At 48.8% G+C, this 18,818-nt stretch overlaps 1 protein-coding gene and 2 non-coding genes across 5 annotated transcripts in view; all 3 read right to left on the bottom strand.

The window, feature by feature from the left end:
• LOC144162552 (receptor-type tyrosine-protein phosphatase T-like) overlaps positions 1-18,818 on the bottom strand; it is a 616,771-nt gene that overhangs the window by 115,840 nt on the left and 482,113 nt on the right. The window contains exon 11 of one of the 3 annotated variants that reach the window (XM_077693137.1): positions 4,837-4,989. The exons of the other annotated variants lie outside the window; for them this stretch is intronic. Coding sequence (XP_077549263.1) covers positions 4,837-4,989 — 153 coding nt within the window. The remainder of the gene's footprint in view (positions 1-4,836; positions 4,990-18,818) is intronic. 3 annotated transcript variants of the gene reach the window in all.
• Positions 6,296-6,368, bottom strand: Trnat-ggu (transfer RNA threonine (anticodon GGU)). The gene has a single exon. It is a non-coding gene; the product is annotated as a tRNA-Thr (tRNA).
• Positions 15,773-15,844, bottom strand: Trnar-ucu (transfer RNA arginine (anticodon UCU)). Its single transcript has one exon. It is a non-coding gene; the product is annotated as a tRNA-Arg (tRNA).

Here is an 18,818-nt window from a genome sequence, read left to right on the forward strand (position 1 = left end):
GCGCTGTCCGAGTCCATTATTGACCTCCAAATTTTCGTATTTCGTCTTTCCATCGAGTAACTGGCCTTCACCTGCTTCTAGTGTCGTCCCCAGGTATTTATTATGTTACACTCGTGGTTAGTTCCTCTCACTACATTGCCACCCAAGACCATTTCTTCTTGTTAATTTGCACTATGGATATCTTCTACTCGGGTGTGCTTCCTCATCCAGGATGCTCGTTTCCTGTGCCTAGGTGTTGCTCCTATCATTATTTGCTCCATGGCTTGTTTCTCCGACCTAAGTGTTCTTTCCAGTTGTCTAGTAAGGCGCCGAGTTCCCGCTCCGTATGTCATCACCGGTAGTACGCATTGGTTGAATACTTTTCTCCTTAGGGATAGAGGTAGCCGACTGTTCATTATTTGTCAGTGCCTGCCGAGTGCGCCCCAACCTATTCCTTTTCTGGGCCGGATTTTTTTCTCGTGGTTGAGATCACACAGACGTCCTGAAAGAGTTACTTATATTTTTCTACTTGTTCTAGTGTTTTGCTACCTATGCTCAAGAGGGCGCTTACAGCATGCCTATTTATCATTAGTTTATATTTATTCGTAGTAATTTTTAACCCTACGGCGATGCTTCCTGATTGAAGATCTGAATCATTTTTTGCAGTTGTTCTGCCGATTCACTGAGGAAGGCTATGTCGTATGCAAACCACAGATGACTCAGGTATTCCCCGTTTATCTATTAAGTGGCGCTTTCCCAGTCAAGCTTAATTAATATGCCCTCCAGACATGCTGTGAACTAATTTGCTGAAATGTTATCTCCCTGTCGCACACCCTTTGGATCGGGAACTTTTCGCTTTGCTTCAGAAGTATTATCCTGCCCGTACTTAACTCATATATGTCTACGAGTCTTATACACATCCCGTCTATTCCTTGGTCCTTTAACACTTCGAACACTGCTCCGGTGTGTTTTTATTCCTTAATCCTGCGTTTTCCCCGTCAAGCTTTCTGAATACCCCATCCAGACATCCTGTGAACAGTTTTGGCGAAATGGTATCTCTCTGTCCTACTGCTTTTTGAATCGGGAAATTATCGCTTTGCGTGTGAAGTGGTATCCTGCTCTTACATCCTTTATATGTGTCGTCTAGAAGTCTTATGTAGGTCTCTGCTATTCCCGAATCTGTTTATGATTTTATCATAGCAGCAGTGTGTACTGAGACAAACGCTTTCTCATTGTCTATAAATGCCATGTAAAGAGCTTTAGGGCATTCTGCGGATTTTTATATCACGTGATTGACAACATGGACGTGATCCATGGAGGTTATCCTTTTCCTAAACCCAGCCCGCTCTCAGGGTTGTTCAGAATCCAAGCTGTCACATTTGCGGCTAACTATAACGCTGATAAACAGCTTGTTAACCACTAAGACTAGGCTGATGGGTCTGTATTTTTTAAGGGTCGTTGGTATCTTCTTTTTTATTGAAACAGAATAATGCTGTCGTTGTTCCAGGCTATAGGCACTGTTTGAGCCTTCAAGGATACCGAAAATAGTGCAGCAAATTTTTCGGTACGGTAACTATTCCTCTTTCCGAAGAGCCATGGTACGCCGTCCTCATCTTCAGCTTTCCTTCTTTTCCTGCTTTTGAGAGCCTTTCCTACTGCTTCTTTAGTTACTAGTGGGACACCTCAAGTTAACGGCCAACTGCACTCAAATTTTCGACAACGTAAAAATAATGTCACCTAACAGTTCACATAAAAAGGGTGCGAAATGCAAAATACTGCGCTTCAAACATCAACGCGCGCAACGCAAGCGGCTCGCGACATTCGCGTTTTCGGAACCGAAACCGAATAGAAAAGGCAGTCATAGCGGCGGCCGGACGTGACGTACGTGAGGGAACGGAAGCGACCGCGCCTGAGCCGGCGGCCGCTCAGAGCCTCCTTCAAATGCGCGTGGTAGCGCCGCGTTTCGCTTTTGTATTTCCACAGAACAACTTCCTCAAACGTTTGCCCATGATAATGGAGTTAGGCGCGATTCCGGCATCCCGTTTCTATCAATCCAGATGAAGTAGACCGCCGACAGTAATTTTTTCCATCAAAATAACTGCCGGAATAGCAATTTTTGCATTGCAAGTAGAAAACGGACCCTTATTTACAAAGCTATTTGCTCGTATACGATATCGAAAAGCAGCTTTTATTATAGCCGACCCCTCGGCTATCACGTCGCCCTCTCCGAAGGGAACATATCGCACGCGGGCGGAGATAAATCACTATTTCTACTATACATTACATGCAAACAGCTTCGTGAATATCGGCCCAGTATTTTTTTCTCTGTGTGCACATCGAGAATCGAATTATAAGAGGGATGTGAAACTATAAGCCCGCCTCCAGGGCTAAATGACGCACTAAAACCCGAAAACACTTCCTATCTACCGCTGTTTTCTACTTTAACCAGAGACAGGTGCTGTTGAAAACGTTTTACTTTCAAATAAACTAAATCTAACGCTCAAAGTAAATACTTCACTTGAGAATCGAACAAAAATATAATCTATTCTTTAGGAGAGGAGCAGTTTAGTTTTTGCACTTCCCAAATACGACGGCCAATATTTCTGCGGGGGTATTCGTTACAACGAGAAAGGCTGTTTTGGTTCACTTAGCAAGGGAGACAAAAGTCGCACAAATGTTTATAGCCGCGTGTACAAGGACTCTATTTGGGTACTAAAACTTTTGGAAATGTTTAAAGGATAGAGGTGGCGTTGGGCCAGCCCAAATTAGGCCAATATTGGACGCGGAACTGTAAGTGGTCAATAATTTCTAATATATCTTTTTTTTCTGTGGTAAATGCAATAGGAATGACAAATGTAAGGCAAGTGCTCCTTTCGAGCTATTTTTTTTTAGTAAAAATATTATTTTCAAGTAAAAAGAGTTTTGCTAACTCCAACACGTTCGCAAGTGCCTGAATAGGTTTAGGCTTCTAATCATTTTTTTTTGCATTGAGAAAAATGGGGGATATTACTGCCTATGCTGTTAGTTTAAAGACTTGATGGTGACGCCGGTACAGCGCGCTGGTGTAGCAGAGAAACCCCGGGCGAACGCATCCCTGCGCCCGGTGGAGCGCCCTGCAAGTCGCCGGAGAAGCGCGAGCTTCACGGGACAGGTTCCCCAACCTCCGTCACAGGCCGCTCGGAACTTGTTACGGCGACTCTCCGCCAGGTGCAAACGTCGTCTGCTCGAAGGTACTTTGAACGGCGGTACCTAGCGCTCTCTGTGATTAAGAAGCTAAGGATTTCGCCGTGGTGGTTTTAAGAGCATAGACTACTTATTTGGGCAAAAAAAATTTTGAGTGCAGTTGGCCGTTAAGCTTGTACACTCAGTAGTTTCCCGTGGTCAACGTCGCTGGCATATAGTCTGGTGCAGAATTGTTCTGCTACCTTCATTCTCTCGTCCATGTTGTCCGTGGTGCTACCCTGCTTGTCTGTGAGTGCGCGTATTTTTTTTTGATGATAGCTTCCTCTTAGTTGCTTTAAAGCTTCCTCCGATTTACAGCGCTTTTTTGATCACTGCCATGTTATATGCACGAATATTGTTTGTTTTACTTCTGCTAATGAATTTCGGCAGCTGTTCTAACTCAACTTTATCCACCGTACTTGACACTGTCAGGTTCTTGGGTTTTGCAATTAGTTTCTTAGTTGTGTTCGTTAGTTTTCCCGTGTGTTTACTACATGCTGGTTCGGCCACAGCTGCTGCAGATTCGGTGATTACGATGATTATGTTGTGTATTAGCCTGCCTATACCATCCTGGTTCTCATTTAGAAGCAGAAATTTCTTTTGAATAGTTTTTTTAAACTTCTTCATCCTGGGACTGACTGACTCCTTGCTGGGTTTGTTATTTTTCACTGGTTTCCTCGATTCTCTTTTGCGATGTAGCCTGAGCTTGCATCTAACCACCGCTGCTCCGAAGCTTACTGCTCCGAAGCTTACTAGTACCTCTACGTCCTGCAGAATAACTGGATTGTCCCTACAAATGAAGTCAATGTCGTTTTTTATTGTACCATCGGTGCTTTCCCTTGTCCATTTCCTATTCTTTCGTTTGTAGGAAAATGTGTTCCTTAGCCGCAGGGAATTCTATCCGCAAATTTCCCCAGTGTATCTCCTCAACTGTTTCGGTTGTGTATTCCAATGTTCCCCTGAACAGTTCTGCCATTTTCTTCTCAACAACTTTTGCGTTGAAGTCTGCCATCACAATCGCTAACTGCGTTGTTACGTTCTTGATAGCTGATTCTATGTCCTCGTAGATATTTTCTACGGCTTCATCATTGTAGCTGTTGTTTGCGCATAGGCCTGTACTATCTTTTATCTGTATCGCTTGTTTAGCTTGAATTCAGCGGCTGCGCCTCTCGTTAATGCTGAAGAGTTCTTCCACGTTCCCTGCTATTTCTCTGTAGATTAAGAATCGCACCCCGTGTTTTTTCTTTTGTTTTCCTGTGTGGCATAAAATATGTCTGCTACTCAGCTCCATGAAGCACTCACCTGTTCTTTTAAGTTTGCTTAACCGGATGATATCCCACATAACGTCAGAGAGCGCCTCTGCTAGTACACCTAGGCTTCCCTCACTAGACAAAGTACATTCATTGAACGTTGCCAGGGTCAACTTCCTGTCCGGGCACAGAGATTCTCAGCATCCTCTGCTGTATTGCTGTTCTCACCGCCTCGTGTTGACAGGTGCACCACAGTTGCTCGGGACTGAGGGCCAAAATTTACCTTGGGAAGTCATTGGAGGTGACGGCCAACCACTACAACAGGTTTTCCAGATCATTTTCTGGGGATGGATTATTTAACCGGCGAATAATTATTGCAACTTACTTGTGTCGCAGTAAGGGCCATTCTTCCAGCCTTGGAGACACGTCCCGTTGTCTTGGCGACAGGTGCCAGTGTAGATGTCGCAGAACTTCTCTGTCTTGCAGAAGTACATTCTACTTTGTTTGCAGTCTGCTCCGTAGGAATTTCGCGGACAATCTGTGACGTCATGGGGAGAAAGATAGAGGGAAAGGGAGGAAAATGTATTCCTCTGCTGAAATATAGAGATGAGTGGAGTACACATCTTCAAATGCTACATATAGATGAACGCAGACTATCGTGTTTTGGTGTCACTCGGTTGGTCGTCTAGGTTGAAACATATGCACGAAGCATGTACCAGCACAATGTAGTAAAACTAAAACAGGTAAGCAAAACAATTAGCGAATAAAGCGAGCAATAAAAGCAGAAAACAAAACATATTAAAGGAAGCTTAGACTTTGCCTCTAAACGTGCAAAGCGATAATGTTATATGGCCCCGTTCACATCGTATATGTAAAAAATACTGACGCAGCATCCACTAACTGGGAAGGGCTAAAGAAACAAAAGCTTGATGTGGGCGAGTTGGTACATTGTGCTAAAAACTTAATCGGCGCTAAAACAGGGACGAAGAAACACATAACACACAACACGGTGCCGAAGTCGGCACCGTGTTAAGTGTTTGATTATAACATCGACAATTTCTCTGATTGCTTCGGGGACGACGTGCAAGACGATGAAAAGGGAGGCCGCAATCGCTAACGAGGGGGCCGAAGGTTTTTCGTCACGCGCAGCAGTGACAGAACCTAGCGGCGCATACGGAGCTGGGAAGGAAATTTCTGATTCATCTCTGGTGACCCTTAGGATGGTCGGCATGAACAGCCTCACGTAGCTTTCGATTTTATGCCAACCTGCTTGCCGTCCCCGTTCTCGATAAGGCTGGAGGCCGTCAAAAGCAGCCCTTGCAATAACAACGCTGTCAGGAGGTTCTTTTTTTTTCCTTAGCGATCACTTCGTCATCTTAGTGTCAATCACACCGGAATGGCAACACTTCCCTTTGACTTCCTGTCAGGTCGTTAAATTCTTATGTACACACACACACACACACACACACACACACACACATATATATATATATATATATATATATATATATATATATATATATATATTGTGAGCATGTTCTGAGCATCGCGTCGTATTTACGGTCCTTCCTTCCATAATCATCCTCATCAACATCCGACCAACCCTTCTCTTGCGAAGATCATCGTCATCGGAGGCTGGTTCCGAGTCCGCGGCGGTTGCGACGCTTCCCAATAAACGTCCTCCTGCACCTGTCTCTTCAGGCCCTCTCAATATATATATATATATAGGACAGAAAATAAGGGTTGGCAGTCAAGAAAACCTCGGAAAGCAAGGGGGAGGTTGTGGTGGGTCATAGAAAGAGATGAAGAATTTTTTGAGTCGAAAAGAAAGTGGTGAAAATATGCCCGCCGGGTGGGATCCGAACCCACGACCTCCAGAATACCGGTCTGGTGCGATAACCACTACGCTACCGGCGGGGCTGTTTCCCCAGCACTTTCTCGGGTATATATGTTAAGGTATTTTTGTTTCCTGCACTTGGGGGTGGTAGCCAGCGCCACTCGGACGACTCGGGGTGAAGGGGACCTTCTTTTTAACCCCCGGGCCGTGACTCGAGTATCTACGACATGTCGAGAGTGGTCGACCAGCGTTGAACCCTCTTAAGCTTCCTTTGGCACCAAGACTGCCAGAACAGAGGCCCTCGCTAAGCATGTAGCGAATCAGAAAATGGGAAATGAGGGGCTCCGTGAAATAAGACAGAAAATAAGGGTTGGCAGTCAAGAAAACCTCGGAAAGCAAAGGGGAGGTTGTGGTGGGTCATAGAAAGAGATGAAGAATTTTTTGAGTCGAAAAGAAAGAGGTGAAAAAATGCCCGCCGGGTGCGATCCGAACCCACGACCTCCAGAATACCGGTCTGGTGCGATAACCACTACGATACCGACGGGGCTGTTTCCCCAGCACTTCCTCGGGTATATATGTTAAGGTATTTTTGTTTATATATATATATATATATATATATATATATATATATATATATATATATATATATATATATATATATATATATATATATATATATATATATTGAAGAGGTGTTTATTGGCGGGGAATGGTAGCGTTCCAGGTGACAGTGTTCAGGTAGGCACTGAGACTAGCCGGAGCGATAATCGCTATCAGAGATCGTGGCGCGTTCTCTCCGAGGCCGGTGCTACCTCCTCGTCGTCTTCACAGTCCCCATTCACTACGTACCCATTATAGCCCATGCCCACCGTATCAGAGCATACCCACACGGGGCATAGTGCGTCCTTCGCAGTGCCTGATAGCATACACTAAGTGGGCCAATCTTTTGCACTACAATTACCCCCCGCGGACATAAGAAGCCATCCTGGCGACCTAAGGGCAAGATAAAACCATCGCTTCGTGGTAAGGCTTGAGACGGTCAACGTGCACAGTTTCGCGACCGCGACAACGAAGGTCCGGAGACAACGTGAGCGGCTCAACTACGTAGTTCACTGGGGATGCGCGCTCGATTACACGGTAAGGACCATGATATTTGGACAGCAACTTCTGAGCAAGACCAGGAACAGTCGAGGGTATCCACAGCCACACGAGAGAACCGGCAGCGAACTCAGGGGGCGGTGTTCCATCGTCGTGACGCTGCTTCTGGCGAGATTGCTTCTCAGAAGTCAGGGCCCGTGCGAGCTGGCGACACTCTTCGGCGTGTCGAGAAGCCTGTGACACGGGGGTACATTCAGATGCATCTGGTCGGTACGGCAGGATGGTGTCGAGCGGACATGACGGCTCGCGGCCGTAGAGGAGAAAGAAAGGTGAAAACCCCGTAGTTGCTTGAGTGGCGGTGTTGTACGCATAAGTTACGTACGGAAGAACTTGGTCCCAGTCGGTGTGGTCTGCCGAAACATAAGTTGCCAACATATCGCCCAGTGTCCGATTAAATCTTTCCGTGAGTCCATTGGTCTGTGGATGGTAAGAAGTAGTGGTGCGGTGGATAACGTTGCACTTTGCGAGCAGGGCTTCAATTACTTCAGATAGAAACACACGGCCTCGGTCACTGAGCAACTCTCTAGGGGCACCGTGACGAAGAATGAACCGGCGTAGGAGAAATGAGGCGACCTCGTGGGCGTTAGCGGCTGGTAGTGCGGCGGTTTCAGCGTATCTCGTAAAGTGGTCTACCGCGACGATGGCCCAGCGGTTTCCAGACGCCGTGTAGGGGAGCGGCCCATACAAATCGATTCCTACGTGGTCGAAAGGTCGTACTGGACACGACAGGGGCTGCAACGGAGCCGGCGGTTGGTTTGGTGAGGACTTGCGGCGTTGACATTTTTCGCAGGAACGGACGAACTTGGTGACAAAAGTGTACATTCCACGCCAATAGTACCGCATGCGGAGACGTCGGTATGTCTTCAGTACACCAGCATGACCACACTGCGCATCGGCGTGAAAACATGCGCAAATGTCTGAACGGAGATGGCGGGGAATAACGAGGAGCCACTTCCGGCCGTCTGCGTTATAATTTCGGCGGTACAGAAGCTCGTCACGAATAGCGAAGTGAGTGGCATGTCGCCGTACAGCGCGAGGGGCGTTTGGCGAAGCGGGGTTTGTCAGACAGTCCAAAAGAGAAGTGATCCAGGGATCCTTGCGCTGCTCCCGAGGCATGTCGTCAAGTGACAAAGAGGACAGAATTCCGTCTATGGATGACAAAAAGGCACTGTTGGCGGTCACAGGAGAGCGTGAGAGCGCATCGGCGTCGGTGTGTTTGCGGCCAGATCGAAAGAGCACTCGAATATCGTACTCTTGTAAGCGAAGGGCCCACCTTCCAAGACGACCAGACGGATCCTTCAAAGAAGATAGCCAGCATAGGGCATGGTGGTCGGTGATTACGTCGAAGGGTCTGCCGTACAAGTAGGGACGAAATTTGCTTATGGCCCACACAATAGCCAGGCACTCTTTCTCCGTGACAGAGTAGTTTTCCTCCGCTCTTGTGAGTGTCCGGCTCGCATAAGCAACGACGTATTCGTCGAAGCCAGATTTCCGTTGGGCGAGCACAGCGCCCAGGCCAACACCGCTGGCGTCAGTATGAAGCTCAGTGGGGGCCGACGGGTCAAAATGGCGGAGGATCGGTGGACACGTAAGCACAGAACGGAGCTTTTTGAAAGCCTCGTCACAGTCTGAAGACCAATGATCGATGTCGTTGGACCCGTTCACGGTCAGAAGCTTCGTTAGAGGTGCCGTTATCGACGGAAAGTTCCTCACGAATCGTCGGAAGTACGAGCAGAGGCCGATAAAGCTTCGGAGCTGCCTGGTGGTGGTGGGCTTAGGAAACTCGGCGACCGCACGAAGTTTGTCAGGATCAGGACTGACGCCATCTTTGGACACAACGTGACCTAAAATTGCAAGTTGGCGGGCAGCAAAGCGACACTTCTTGAGGTTAAGCTGAAGTCCTGCATCAGTGAGGCATTTCAAGACTTGTCGGGGGCGGGTAATATGCGTGTCGAAATCGGAAGAAAAGACGACAATATCATCAAGGTAACAGAGGCAGGTTTCCCACTTTAGGCCGCGCAAAATATTGTCCATCATGCGTTCAAACGTCGCAGGCGCATTGCAAAGGTCAAAAGGCATGACGGTAAACTCGTACAAGCCATTTGGTGTTACAAAGGCCGTTTTCACCCGATCAGCATCCGCCATGCGGACCTGCCAGTAGCCAGACCTTAAATCAAGGGAAGAAAAGAACTCGGCTCCTTGCAAAGTGTCGAGGGCGTCGTCGATTCTGGGGAGAGGGTAGACATCCTTGCGTGTTATTTTGTTGAGTCGGCGATAATCAACGCAGAAGCGAATGGATCCGTCCTTCTTAGTGACGAGAACAACCGGTGACGCCCACGGGCTGTTCGAAGGCTGTATGATGCCACGTTCAAGCATGTCGTCCACATGACTGTCAATAACGCCACGTTCTTTGGCTGACACACGATACGGCCGTTGTCGTAATGGCGGGTGAGTTCCTGTGTCGATGTGGTGAGTAACTGTAGATGAGCGTCCCAAGGAGGATGTCTGGCAGTCGAAAGACGAGAGGAACTCTTGAAGCATGGCGAAAAGGCGGTTTCGTTCAGGCGCAGGAAGACTCTCGTCGATTGAGCGAAGGAAAACCGAGGTATCCGGGGCTGGAGCGGAGGGGTCGAGGAGAGCAAGTGAAGCGTCCGATGAGTTATCGGGAACGTCGGTGACGAGGAGGGTGTCAATCTCTTCTACACGACCCAGGCACTCACCACGAAACAGTGTAGCTGGATAGGAATAGGGGTTGCAAATAAACATGGAGCTGAACCCATGCTGCATTTCTAAAACTGCGAACGGCAGCGGGAAGCATTGTCGGAGGCAAAGCAGCTCGGAAGGGCTGAGCAGCACTGTGGCGTCCGGAACTGAGTCGCACAGAACGGGTACAAGTACGGCAGAGCTAGGAGGAACGTCGGTGTCTTCGGCGACAACTAGGCGAAAAGAGGCAGGGTGTTCGTCCGATGAGGCGTCTTGAACTGAAAATAACTCCAGCTGAGCACGGGCGCAATCGATGACGGCGTGGTGTGTCGACAGAAAATCCCAACCGAGAATGACGTCGTGGGAGCACGAAGTGAGCACGATAAACTCAATGGGGTAAGTGATGTGTTCAACGGTGACCCGTGCTGTGCACGCAGCAACAGGCCGGATGTGTTGTGCGCTGGCGGTGCGGAGTGTAAGGTCGGACACTGGCGTCGTCACTTTGCGTAATTTGCGGCAGACCGTCTCGCTGATTACTGACACGGCAGCACCAGTATCGAAAAGGGCGATTACGGCGAGTCCTTCAACAATAACATTAATAGCATTATGGGGTGAAAATCGAGGACTTAAGGTTTTCGACGTGGACGCAGCTCTTGCCTCAGGAACTGCGGCGGCTAGTTTTCCTCCTGTGTTTGGTCAACGCGGGGACGCATTGGCGAGATAGATCGGCGACGCGGCGAAGACGACCTGGGGCTGTTGAATGTCGGTCGGGCGGCAGGAGGCGCGTTCGACGGCGGCAAGGGGGACTGCTGACGAAGTGGCGGCTCATACACGACGTAGGACGGCGAATGAAAGGGCTGATCGTATGAGACGGCTTGGCGGCGACAGTAACGGGCGACATGGCCGGCGACACGACACACGAAGCAGATAGGGCGGTTATCAGGCGTTCGCCACACGTTGGGCGCATGAGGTGCTGGTCGGGGCGGCGACACTGACGGAAGCTGCGGCGATCGTGGGGCGCAAAGCGGTGCCTGCTGTCGAGGTCGTAACAATGCTGCTGTGTAGGTTAGCGGCGACGATATGGGAGCAGCCACAGGCCCGGATGGGCAGGCCGAAGGGAGAGCATCGGCGACTTGTTCCCGTATCGCTTGCTGAAGAGTTGAAGACAATGGGGGCGCTGACACCGTAGCGGGTGCACACGATAGAAGAGATAGTTGACGCGCGATTTCTTGGCGAATAAAATCTTGAATGCGGGGCATCAGGGAAGACTCCTCGCTGCCGACGACCAATCCCGAAAGGGGCTCTGCCGGCCGTGACGCTGAGCGCCGTGTGAGAAGCCGCTGCTTGCGGAGCTCGTCGAAGCTCCGACACCAGTTGATGACGTCCCCGACAGTCTGTGGATCCTTACTCAGCAACATCTGAAAGGCGTCGTCGTCTATCCCCTTAAGGAGATGCTTGATCTTGTCAGCCTCGCTCATAGAAGGGTCTGCCCGCTTGCACAGGCCGATAACGTCTTCTATGTAACTCGTGAATGTTTCGCCTTTGTTCTGCGCCCGCTCTCGCAAAAGTTGTTCGGCGAGAAGTTTCCGCACGGCTGGGCGGCCAAACACTTTCAGAAAATCGGTCTTGAAAGCTGACCAAGACTGCAAGTCGGCTCCGTGGTTCAGGTACCACGTCTCAGCGAGTCGCTTGAGGGAGAATGGGACATTGTTGAGCTTCATCCTGTCATCCTATCTGTTATGTGCGCTCACCCTTTCATACGATGACAGCCAATCCTCGACGTCCTGGTCGTCATCGCCATAAAACATGGGTGGGTCTCGCTCGCGGATTGCACCGGAACAGACGATCGGGGGTTGCGAGGGAGACGTCATTTCCCGAGGGTCGTCAGTGGACAGGACACGACGGAGTCTTCTGCTTCGTAACTCCAGGCTGCGGTGAGGACGGGAACCCGCACACTCCACCAATTGAAGAGGTGTTTATTGGCAGGGAATGGTAGCGTTCCAGGTGACAGTGTTCAGGTAGGCACTGAGACTAGCCGGAGCGAAGATCACGTTGCAGCGAGCTATCAGAGATCGTGGCGTGTTCTCTCCGAGGCCGGTGCTACCTTCTCGTTGTCTTCACAGTCCCCATTCACTACGTACCCATTATAGCCCATGGCCACCGTATCAGAGTATACCCACACGGGGCATAGTGCGTCCTTCGCAGTGCCTGATAGCATACACTCAGTGGGCAAATCTTTTGCACTACAATATATATATATATATATATATATATATATATATATATATATATATATATATATATATATATATATATATATATATATATATATATATATATATATATATATATATATAGAAACAGAAAGACACACGTCGAAAGAGGAATGCTATAACGTTTCGGCCGAGGGACCGGCCTTCGTCAGAATCTTCGTCAGGATATATATATATATATATATATATATATTTATCTGTATGGGGAGCCCCGGTGCCTTCCCCACTTCTCGCAGCCCGCCGCCGAGGCGAGAGGGGAGGGTTCCCTCTCTCTCTTCGGCGGCCGCGCGCCTCTTGCAGCGGCGCGGCGTACCCCTCTCACGCTACCGGTTTTTCAGGGTGTTCCGGGAAGCCGGTCCAGGCGCGGCGTTCTCATATGCATGCTCGGAGAACGCAGACTTGGATCGTTGCTTTGAACTCCACGATCTTAAGGCGGCCCTGTCGAAAATGAAGCGAGGAACGGGGCCGGGTCGGGATCAAGTGACTGTTAAGCTTCTAGCCAACTTCCCAGACCCAGCATACCTTCACCTCCTCGACTACTTTAATCAAATTTGGGAGGGGCGCGAACCGCTACCAATAGATTGGAAAACGGCTCTGATAACTTTTATTCCCAAACCGGGCAAGTCTATCAAGATCGAAAATCTACACCCCATTTCGTTAACCTCGTGTGTGGGGAAGCTTATGGAAACAATGGTTAGGGATAGTCTTTCTGATTACGTCGAGGTCCAGCACACTTTTGCCGAAACTAGGCACGGCTTTCGTCCACATCGCTCTGCTCAGGATATTCTCGTACAACTCCATCGTGACGTCATTGAGCCGATCGAGCTTCCAAGTAACGATAAGGTAGTCCTCGCCTTCGATCTTAAGGGGGCCTTTAATAACGTTACCCACGAAATCATTCTTACCCATCTTTCCCAAACGAACTGCGAGTATAATGCTTTCAGGTACATCCGTCAGTTCCTTACTGAACGGCAGTCGTACCTCTGCATTCAATGCAAGGGGCATGGCCCATACCCTCTGGGTACTCGAGGAACACCACAGGGAGCGGTCCTCGCTCCTCTTTTGTTCAAGCTCGCCATGGCTCATCTCCCCCCACTGCTGAAGGATATCCCCGGCGTTCGGCATGCTCTGTACGCCGACGATATCACGCTGTGCGCAACCCAGGGTTCCCTTGGCAGCATTGAGGCCAGCCTGCAGCCTGCAGCATCGGTCGTAGATGAATACGCGCGCCGCTGCGGCCTCGAATGTTCCCCTGAAAAATCGGAGTACGTGCATCTTCGCCCCAAACCAAAAGATACGACTCAAATCGCACTTTCCTTGCGAACCGGGCCAATCCCGGAGCGCGAAGAAATCCGCGTCTTGGGACTCTTTAAACACAAGAGCAGGAAAGTCGACAGAACTCTGCGCAAGTTACGTATGGTCGGGGATCAAGTGGGCCGCATGGTCCTTCGGGTCTCAAACAAGCGGGGGGGTCTCAAAAGCCGCGATGCATTGCGCCTCGCCAACGCTTTCGTGACCAGTCGGATCCTATATTCGACACCCTACCTACGTTTGCGCAAATGTGATGTGCACACGCTTGAAAGCATTCTCCGCAAGATATACAAGCGCGCCCTCGACCTCCCGATCTCGACGTCTAACCAGCGTCTTGCAGATTTGGGCATGACCAACACGTACGGAGAACTCAAGGAGGCCCATCTCCATAACCAGTACCTGCGGCTTACCAAGTCGCAAGCTGGGAGATGCCTCTTACAACGCCTCCACATCTCCTACACATATCAGGCAGAAGAGCGAACCACGATCCCAGAGGACTGGCGTGGTGCGTTGGATATCCAGCCTCTACCCCAAAACATGGCTAGGGGCAGGCGAACGAAGGCAGGCGAACTGCGCGGGTTACAGCCTTGGAAGGACGCTATGGGTCCCGGCCTGGAGTATTCTACACGGACGCGTCTGGCCCTCACCACAGGGGGTGGTACACGGCAGCCGTAATGCATCAAAACGGGCCTGTTCAAGGGCTCACTTTTCGAGCACCGGACATTTCTCATGCGGAGGAAGTCGCCATAGCTCTCGCCGCAGCGGACCCCGCATCTCGGATCATTATTACCGATTCGCGGAGTGCGTGCCAAAATCTTACCAAAGGTCGCATCACCATTTGCGCTGCTCGAATCCTCAAGGGCTGTTATTATATGGGCCGCCCAAATACACGTTCCGACATCTGGACTCCAGCTCACGCAGGACTAGGTGGTAACGAGGCTGCCGATGCCTCAGCCCGCGCGCTTGATACCCGGGACCCTCCTCGCCCTCCATCTCTTGACGATCCAGAACCTAATCCGGTCATCTCATTTCGCGACATCACAGCGATGTACAAATCGAACAGGCTCCGATTTCCGCCTCCGGCGCCGGGCCTGACCAAGGCTGACAAGCGCTGGCTCTTACGGCTGCATAGCCGTAAGAGCCAGCGCTTACTAATAATACTAACACGGTATTGTGCCCCGCGATACTTAAGCACTTCAATCCGGCCTTCTCCGGGGAATTCCCACACTGTGATCATCCGTTTGCGGATACTTTTCACATGGTGTGGGCATGCCCATCCAACCCGGCGGTCCCCCCAATCACGTCCCCTTCCCCCCCCTACCGGTGAGAGCTGGGAGGCTGCCCTGCTCGGCTGCTCGACCTTGGAGGGCCAACGAGCCCTCGTGGCCAGGGCGCGCGCCGCCGCGGAAGCCACAGGGGTCCCGGACTAGGGATTCCACCTAGAGTTTGTACAGGGTCGGCCCTTAAGGCCGCCCCTATCTCTCACTTGTATATAGTCTTAATAAATGTTTTTCACCACCACCACCAGGCGCGCGGGACCAGGGTAGGCGGCTTTTATTTCGAGAAGTTCGATACACAGACGTAGGTACCGGAGCTCCGCCTTTGCCTTCCTTTGTCGGCCCCCTTCGCGCCTTTCTCCTTATCTTAGCAAGTCGGCTGGGTCAGGACGAGCAAAGAGCCCAACAACGTTAATTGAGGACCCAATTAACGCGGGTTTGGACATTCCGTAGCGTCTTGTATGTTCTCTTTAAAAATTCTTCATCTGTTTCAATGAGCTACCGCATTCTCCCCTCGGCTAAGAGAACACACAAGACGCAACGGAATGTCCAAGCCCGCGTTAATTGGGTCCTCAATTAACGTTGTTGGGCTATATATATATATATATATAGGAAATGAGGGGCTCGTTGAGGAAATACAGGAAGATAGGTCGGCAGTCTACAACACCAAAGGAGGCATAGGGGTGTTTTTAGGCTATTTTTTTACTACGGTTAGTAAAGTTAACATTTTTTATATATACATAAGAAAGAAAGAAAAACACGCGCCCAGAGTGGGGATCGAACCCACGCCTTTCGATTAGATCTCGAATGCCTTACCAATTCGGCTATCTGGGTGACTGTGCTCTCCTTGACTTTCTGGGGTATTTATATTTACTAGAACTACCTGGCGCTTGAAGCTGGTAGCCAGCGCCACTCTGACTATATGTATATATATATATATATATATATATATATATATATATATATATATATATATATATATATATAGCGAATCAGAATAGGAAATGAGGGGCTCGTTGAAAATAACACAGAAATAAGGGTTGGCAGTCGAGAAAACCTCGGAAAGCAAAGGGGAGGATGTGGTAGATCATTGAAACAGATTAAGAATTTGGAAAGAAAGAAAGAAAGTGAAGAAAAAATGCCCGCCAGGTGGGATCCGAACCCACGACCTCCAGAATACCGGTCTGGTGCGATAACCACTACGCTACCGGCGGGGCGATTTTCCCATTCACTTTCTGGGGTATTTATGTTAGGTATGTTTGTTTCCTATGCTTGGGGGTGGTAGCCAGCGCCATTCGGACTAATCGGGGTGAAGGGGACCTTCTTTTTAACCCCCGGGTCGTGACTCGAGTGTCGAGGCAGTCTTGTTGCCAAAGGGAGCTTAAGAGGGTTCAAAGCTGGTCGACCACTCTGGACATGTCGTAGACACTGGAGTCACGACCCGGGGGTTAAAAAGAAGGTCCCCTTCACCCCGATTAGTCCGAATGGCGCTGGCTACCACCCCCAAGCATAGGAAACAAACATACCTAACATAAATACCCCAGAAAGTGAATGGGAAAATCGCCCCGCCGGTAGCGTAGTGGTTATCGCACCAGACCGGTATTCTGGAGGTCGTGGGTTCGGATCCCACCTGGCGGGCATTTTTTCTTCACTTTCTTTCTTTCTTTCCAAATTCTTAATCTGTTCCAATGATCTACCACATCCTCCCCTTTGCTTTCCGAGGTTTTCTCGACTGCCAACCCTTATTTCTGTGTTATTTTCAACGAGCCCCTCATTTCCTATTCTGATTCGCTATATATATATATATATATATATATATATATATATATATATATATATATATATATATATATATATATATATATATATATATATATATATATATATATATATATATATATTTTGGAGGTCGTGGGTTCGGATCCCACCCGGCGGGCATTTTTTCACCACTTTCTTTTCGACTCAAAAAATTCTTCATCTCTTTCTATGACCCACCACCACCTCCCCTTTGCTTCCCGAGGTTTTCTTGACTGCCAACCCGTATATATATAAATATATATATATATATATATATATATATATATATATATATATATATATATATGCTAATCGGAGGAAAGGCGCCTCCGATTAAAATTTCGGCTGCATTTCTCAGGCTAGTGTTATGCCTGTTCATTTCTTTCCGTCGATAATATTCAGTTGGCGACCCCCCGTAGATGGTTATAGTTTCGTGCTAGCACCGCGTTTTTTTAGCACAATGGCTTCACTAAACCTAATTTAGAAGCAAATCTGGCATTATGTTCTGGGTAGAAGGCTGCGGTACCATTGTTAGCTTTGACACTCGCACCTTGTAATCAATTTTTGCACGCGAGCGGTGTGATTGCTTTCATCTCCCCTTTTTTTTGTATTGCTGGTTTCTAAAATTCGTTGCTGACCGCCTCGGTGCTCTCTGAACTGGTACGATGCGCCGGCCAGTTGCATACCGCCCGGTGCCGCGTCATAAGCCTGCCTTCTGTTTTCTTTCTTTTCATGACTTGTTTCTTTCTTTTCATGACATGCCTTTTTTTCAATGTACACTCATTTCCTGTCGAAAGCGCTATTCCTACTGCGTTTGGGCGCGACCCTTGCCTCCCACCAACAGAAGCCAAGTGTCTCATGTTTCAATGAACTGACCCTGATTCTTAGAACGGGTGTGAATGGGCAGATGTTCGCCCTTTGTGTGCATGAGCGTATCTTCTCTTGGCCTTCTTCGTTCCGCGTGACTGATTTTTTGCCGATGTCAAACACGTGCATGGGCATATCTTGTTTTCACCCCTCTTTCATCCCTGTTTCCACGGAGGAGGAAAGGCATTAGCTTGTTATTTTTTTCTTGTTGTTTCTTTTCTTGTTTGCTCTTTTTTCTCATGTTCGTACCCGCGCGTGACTGTGGGTTCTTGTTATCCTTTTTTGATAAATTTTTTTCCTCCCCTCCCTTTTGCACTTCTCTCATTTTGTGCTGCCCACCAACCATGATCCCATTGTACATACTCTCGCTTCACTTGCCCTATATATATATATATATATATATCGGTCGGCAATCTGAAACGCCAAAGGAGGCATAATAGGGGTGTTGGGTAGGCTCTTTTTTTACTACGGTTAATGACGTTAACATAATATGTCTTTTTATATATATATCGCAAATAACAACACAGGAAATAAGGGGCTTGTTCAATTAAGACAGCAATAAGGGTTGGCAGTCAAGAAAATCTCGGAAAGCAAAGGGGAGATTGTGGTAGGCCACAGAAACAGATACAGAATGCGGAAAGACAGAAAGAAAGTGGAGAAATATTGCCCGCCGGGTGGGATCATCCCAACCGGAGGTTTCCCGTGGGGGATCCTCCCGCATGGCGGGCATTTTTCTCCGCTTTCTTTCTGTCTTCCCACATTCTTTATCTTTCGTGAACCAACCGACTGTGTGAACCAAGCGTCTCGTGAAACAACCGACTGTGCGTCGGTTGGTTCACGAGACGCCGATGGAATGTACCGCCAGTTCTCCTGTGACGCAGACAGGGTGACAGAGTTTCTCTGAAAAATGTGTTTGCCGGCTCTCTGTGCCATGAAGAAAGGACAACACAAAAAGTCGCCGCACGTCCTGGAAAGGTAACTTGTATTGGACAAGTAGACTTGCCTCCGTCTGTAGAAGGAATTCTAAGCTGTGGGCCATGTTTTGTACTGAACCGGTAGAGACGCCTGTGGGAATGCCTACGATTGTAAGAAAAGAGGCCGAAAGAGTTCATACAGAAAAAAAAGAAAGGTGTATTGCATACGG

Source organism: Haemaphysalis longicornis, unplaced genomic scaffold, assembly GCF_048455015.1.
Source record: "Haemaphysalis longicornis isolate Haplotype H1 unplaced genomic scaffold, Haemaphysalis longicornis Haplotype H1 scaffold_12, whole genome shotgun sequence".
Taxonomy (NCBI): Eukaryota; Metazoa; Arthropoda; class Arachnida; order Ixodida; family Ixodidae; genus Haemaphysalis; species Haemaphysalis longicornis.